The sequence below is a fragment of the Pectinophora gossypiella genome, chromosome 10 (genome assembly GCF_024362695.1).
Source record: "Pectinophora gossypiella chromosome 10, ilPecGoss1.1, whole genome shotgun sequence".
Lineage (NCBI taxonomy): Eukaryota > Metazoa > Arthropoda > Insecta > Lepidoptera > Gelechiidae > Pectinophora > Pectinophora gossypiella.
Window position 1 is genome coordinate 15,674,325 of NC_065413.1, and position 6,369 is coordinate 15,680,693.

Sequence of the window (6,369 nt, forward strand, 5' to 3'; positions counted from 1 at the left end):
AACCCTTAGTATCGGCTGTACTTTCAAGTACGTAGTGTCGTAATTTTTCATATATTTAAATTAAATGTGTTTATGATAGAAAAGTTTTGTTACAAAATAAAACTGAGTCAATTTTCTACGTTTCAGCACATTAGGGAAGATTCTTATCTACTTACTCCAAAATTAAAAGTAGCTACATATAAGAAAAGCCTGTAAAGAAATTAAATTCCGATTCCGAAGTAGTTTCTCTGCTATCCCTATTTTGATCTCTGTTAATAGTTAGTACCTATGATCAATCGATCCATCTGGTTTTATCAGTTGGTTGTGTTGCAGCGATTGTGATATTACTGGTTGAGAATCTACATAATATTACATAATACAAGTAAATACACGGAAATGTTAAAAAAATGCGGTCTGCTTCTGACTTTCTTCGCTATATCAAGAGCACAGGTAAGTTACTGACGATTTCGGTGCACTAGAATCGATTATTTCCGAACGTAACCTCTCTCAGACGACCCTGAGCGGAAGTTCACAATATTTCTCCCATAATACCAGAGCCGCTTAGCGCTGCTAAGAACATGTCTCGGTATTATGCTGAAAAAAGGATCTCCACTTTTTTATTTTGGAATAATAAGGTCGCGCCCAATTGGCACCCACAAGCTTGCTGTCTTAAATTTTGAACTGGGTGAGAGCCCTCTTCGTCTCCTATTTGTCCGGTCAAGGCAATGCCTTCAGAGGCAAATCTATAATAAGTCACAACAAAAATCGCTTTGTTATCCTAAGAACATTTAAGGGTACTTAAACACAATCATATCACCCAATTGTCCGAAAGTAAGTTGCTTCAGAGATCAAGTTAAGCATTCATTTTCATTTACTTAAGTAAGTTACAGTCATTATTACATGAGCCATATCAGAGGCCTTTGCTGCAGCCCTAATACCAGTGCTGATGAAGACGATTGCAAAATGCGCTACGGAAATTACATATCAAGGCAGATCAAAAAACCTCTAAAGGTTGTACGATACTAACGTCAGCTTCGAGACTGCTCTCAAGATCGTGTCAATGTGACAGTTCTCATATAAAAACAGGGACTTGAGCATGGTCTTGAGGGCAGTCTCAGCTGAGATTAGTTTATTAATGGCCCCGATTCCTGCAGACATCTCTTAATTTTACTTTAAGTTATACCTGTCATTTTCTTATCCGTCGAAAAGGAAAGGGACGGATGATTGACAGCTCTTAATTTTAGGAAGAATGAGTAAATAAATGAATAACCCGGGCGAATTTTTAGACGGTTGTTTTAGATTTGTGCTTAAAATTGACGTGTGTTCCATAAATTTTATGCTTGTCGATTACCCGTCCCTTTCCTTTTCGGCGGATAAGAAAATGACAGATATAACTTAAAATAAAATTAGATGGTGTTTACAGGAATTAGCACCAATACCACCCTAAATCTCCTAATAATCTACACGTTACAGCTACCAACATCAGAATCTCTAGACAAGACTTTGGACATGTATGAGCATCATGTCAACGTGTCTCTAGACCTTGAGAAGCAAGACTATGATAAGATCAAGGCCTGGAGCGAAGACTTCCAGGTCAAGATGGTGGACATCACCACGAGGTTCCGGATGGCCATGATCAAGCACCAGCGGCATTACTTCAAACCGCGAGCAGCGAATGAGAGAGTAAGACAGATGCTACGTGCTACATGCTTCTATTTTCAAAATGTCTCTCGGCAATCATCATTTTCCGAATTAAAACTAATGCTAATTTCCATGTTCATCAATTATAAGGAATACATGTTATCATGTATCAGAATTTGAATTCAGAACTAAGAACTTACTTTAATCTTGTTATATTTTGATTCTGATACATGATGATTTCAAATTCTGATACATGTTACATTTTTACACACGACATAGCTTCATACCTGTATAGTTGTTTGGACTGTGTATGCGTGTTTATGTCCCCCCCCCCCTTTGGGTGATATCCCAAACAGGTAAGGTAAGCTGAGGTATAGACACCTACGTTCATGTCATGTAATTTCCTTCCTAATATGTAACTATGGTGCTTCTTTTTTTTCGTGTTTCCTGTACCAGCGTGAAGTATGCTCCATATCGCCTCCGATTTATTGAGGGGCGGTCTGTGCCAGACATTGAGACATTTATAGGCTGTTTATGTTTATGTGTGTGCTTCATTACAGTGGATGTATTGTCTGGACCAACAACGGAACAGAACAACGAAATCCGAACAAGTGTACTATTTGAAGGAAAACATGTGCCTCAAACAAGCCAGCTCTTCTGATGAGCAGAAGAGAGATGCCATATCTCAAGTTGGAAGAGAAGTAAGTCATTATCATCTCCGTAGCATTATCCCGTTTTTCACAGGGTCCGCTTACCTAACCTGAAGATTTGACACGCCCAGCTTTTTTATAGAAGCGTCTGCCTGTGCGAGTCTGACCTTCCAACTTGCGAATAAAAACCAGCCCAATACATGTTAGGTCACATACCTCCGAAACACATTTCTCAGAAATGTGGGTGTGGGAAAGCAGAAAGTAGATCCTTATAATTACGGGTTCAATCTTACTTTGAATGCACCCTCAAACTTGTTGTCTTAAATTTTGTATTTTACCCGGCTAAGTAATTAATTCCATCTGATTCAAACCTACAATAAGTCACGATAATAAAAATAACATAACATACAATCTTCTGCTTGTATCGTGTGGGTTGTCAGGTGGATTTGCCAACCCCATCAACCCTGGTCTCAGGGTTATTATTGAGCCGCCAAAGGCCTATGACATGACTCATGTAACGACTACGTACTTACATCAGTAAATAGTAACTGGGACCAACGGCTTAACGTGCCTTCCGAAGCACGGATAATTTTACTTTTGGACAATCAGGTGATCAGCCTATAATATCCTAACCAAACTAGAAACACACCTTCGTTTCATCGTGTGGGTTGTGAGGTGAATTACCAACCTCATCAACTCTAGTGTCAGGGTTATTATTGAGCCGCCAAAGGCCCCTCACATGGCTCATGTAACGAATACATACTTACGCACAACACACGGTAAAGTCACGACTATATCCCGATCGGGGTAGTCAGAGGTACATTCATCGCAAAATGAAATAAGTACCTCATGATCTTTTTACATATTGCACCCAGATTTTTGTAGTAAAATTGAAAGCTCACCGAATGTGCAAAAAAGAAATAGGTATATTTCTGTTACAGATTCGGAAATGGAGGAGAAGCTACAGATATTTAAATAATTTATGTTATACGAACAATCCTGATAACATTGAAAAAGCAGGTGTTTGTTTTATACAATATGTAAGTACTTATCTTTATATAAGTACTTTTTTCTACATACATACATACATAAACTCACGCCCGTAATCCCTAATGGGGTGGGCAGAGCCACAAGTAATCAAAGACAACTTGCAGCCACTGTTGATATGAAGTCCAAAGATGGATATGATGAACCTTATGGTGATAAGGGATCAGCCTATCGCCCATAACATTAGTCCATCATGTTAGAGGACACAATCCCTCTGTCGGTTTTTACGACATGCCCGGGAAGAGAAGCAGCTGAACGTGTTCTATGTTTTTTATATGCTCCCAGAGCAGCATAGAAGCAACATACTTTTTTCTATTAATCGTAAAAAATCATAGGAAAGGAACCTTTACTGTGCTTTAATTTTCTTTATGTCCCTCGGTAATCATCGCAATTCCGAATACAAACAAATGCTAATTTCCATGTTCATCAATTATTACATTTATCATGTATCACGATTTGAATTCAGAACTACAACCTACTTATACTTTACGGTGTTTGTTCAAACAAAAATTAGCATTCGCTTGTATTCGGAAATGAAGTAATTGCCGCGAGACATTAGCCGCCTGACCAATAAAAAATAAACATGCGGTGTACTTGAGTATTTGACAACCAAGCAATATGATCGATTTATATGATATTTGGATCCAACATTGCTTGACTGTTGCCATATACTTAACCATAAAGTTGAAGTCGAAGTTGCTTGACTGTCAAATACTTATACACAGGGGCTTTTCGGCGGGAAACGGGAACGGGACAGTTGCTTTCTTCATTGAGTAATCTAAATAATTAATACGAAGTGGTGTTTTGTGGTTGATGATCGCATTAAGTTAGTCGGAAGACATTCGCGAGTGTTATTATATTGGAGTATTCAATGAACAAAGTGTATCTGCCTATTTTCGCTTCGTGCCGGAAAGCCGCTTCATAATTCAAAAGTTTATGCGGAATTTTGAGTTAATTCGTTCGGGGTTCGGAGTAGGAGTCTACTCCGAGGGTGGGGGCTTAGGTTTCATCATCATCACCTTTCATCATTTCATTAATCATCAAGAAAAAAAATACGTCAGACATGGCTGTATGGGCATAGTTCCCTTTGCCTTACCCTTCGGGGAAAACCAAAACAACAAAACTTATACACACGTTAACTGCTTGTTTATTTTTTATTGGTAAGGATGTAGGAAAAAAAGCACTTGGGGGCTAAAAAGGGTGTCCAACTTAAGGCATAAAATTAATAACCCTATTTTGTAAATCCATAACAGACTTGACATAACTGTAATTTGCATACCAATTAGAATGAATAACATAAAATATTATAATATCATTATTAAGCATATTAATGTAAATCCATAATTTTAACATATGTACGTAGTTAAAATACTTGTCTCTGGACAGAGCATAGCATTAAAGATTTTAGTGTAATAGGTAGGTATGAATGAATTGAAAGAGTGGTAATGGTAAAATCAACTAAATGTGGATGGTTGCTTTTAACGTTTTGTCAGGCACATTGTAACTTTATTTGCATTAATTATATTAAGAGTATGGTTTCAACTTTTATTGGTATTAAAATTAAGTGTGTTTGTTAATTATATATTTTGAATCGTTATTTATATTGAGATTATGTATATTAAAGATATATTTTATAAATATATATATATTATTTTAAAGTTATGGATTTTAATGATTATGTGTTTCAATGATTACGGATTTTCAATATAGGCATTTTCAATTATGGATTTTAATATAGACCCGGCTTAAAAGGCCACAATGAAGCAACGCATCTAAAAAGAAATATAATTGTTATTTGACATTTTGTTGACATTACGCACTAACTTTTATATGCGCATATATCAAATTGCAATAGATACTGCTTTTTAGATGAATTGTTTCAATGTGGCCTTTTTAGCCTCTCTGTTCTTAATTTAAATATGACTTTAAAGTTCAATGCACTTCATCTACCTATATGACTTCTGATGTTCTTTTAACATAACATAACAAATACTTTATTGCACAAACAGGAAAAAACAAAAAATACAAAACAAAAGAGAAATAGAATGAGTACAATAGGCGGCCTTATTGCTAAGTAGCAATCTCTTCCAGGCAACCTTTATGTATAGGAGGAGCTTTTTTCTTATTCCAGATGGAAAGAGACAGATACATCTACGCGTTCCAAAGACTGATCAACCTCCGCATAGTCCTTGTCGACGAATTATATAAATCCATGCAAATTACACTGGATAATTTGGAACGATGCTTAAATACACAGTTTTCAAAATATTTGGAAAGAGTCAGGAATACTATGGAGGTGCTGAATAGTTGCTATGGTGTGGATGGCGTTGGAATATCAGGGTTCAAGGATAAAAATAAATAAGTTAAAATAAAAATAAAGGTTTTTATTTAATGCTGATTTAAAATCGTTTTGTACAAAAATAATACCTGGTTTAAGATCTAAAAAAGCAATATTGCAAATTGACATTTGCGCATATAAAACTAAGTGCGCAATGCAATCAAATGTCAAATTGCAATATTGCTTTCTTAGATGAATTGCTCCAAAGTGTCCATTTTAACCCCCCACTTATTTTTATTAGTTAGTCAAATCATAATTAGCGCGGGACTTCTTTTGTGGCGCGAATTATATTTCAAACCTGGTATTATTGTTCGTTTTGTAATAAGCCAAATATAGTTTTCATCTGGCTATTACCTCGGAAGAAATTCACTATTACCCTGGGCAAGAGGGGAGCGTCGATGGGTCTATAACACTGAATAGAATGATGACATAGAATTTCGCACGGTTTATACCGAAACAGTCATAAACGTAAGTAAAAAAAAACAGCACAATAATTATATTAAACCTTTTTATTTAATTTCGTTGTTAAATAATACTTTAAGGTATAAAAATATAATAATACTTATTTACAAAATTGACTATCAATTACTTTACTAATTACGACTACCACGTTTTAAAAAAAAAATAATAAAATACTTACATCATCATTTACAAACTAAGTACAAAATATAAAAAGTAAAAAATAATAATACATTATTTTTTGTACATTTACAT

General features: G+C 35.6%; 1 protein-coding gene across 1 annotated transcript; it reads left to right on the forward strand.

The window, feature by feature from the left end:
- The first annotated feature begins 270 nt into the window (after positions 1-270).
- LOC126369999 (uncharacterized) lies at positions 271-6,229 on the forward strand. Its single transcript, XM_050014619.1, has 5 exons — positions 271-429; positions 1,453-1,662; positions 2,181-2,321; positions 3,212-3,310; positions 5,449-6,229. The coding sequence occupies exons 1-5, from the start codon at positions 376-378 to the stop codon at positions 5,677-5,679; spliced, it is 735 nt and encodes a 244-aa protein (XP_049870576.1). The 5' UTR covers positions 271-375; the 3' UTR covers positions 5,680-6,229.
- Positions 6,230-6,369: the final 140 nt, after the last annotated feature.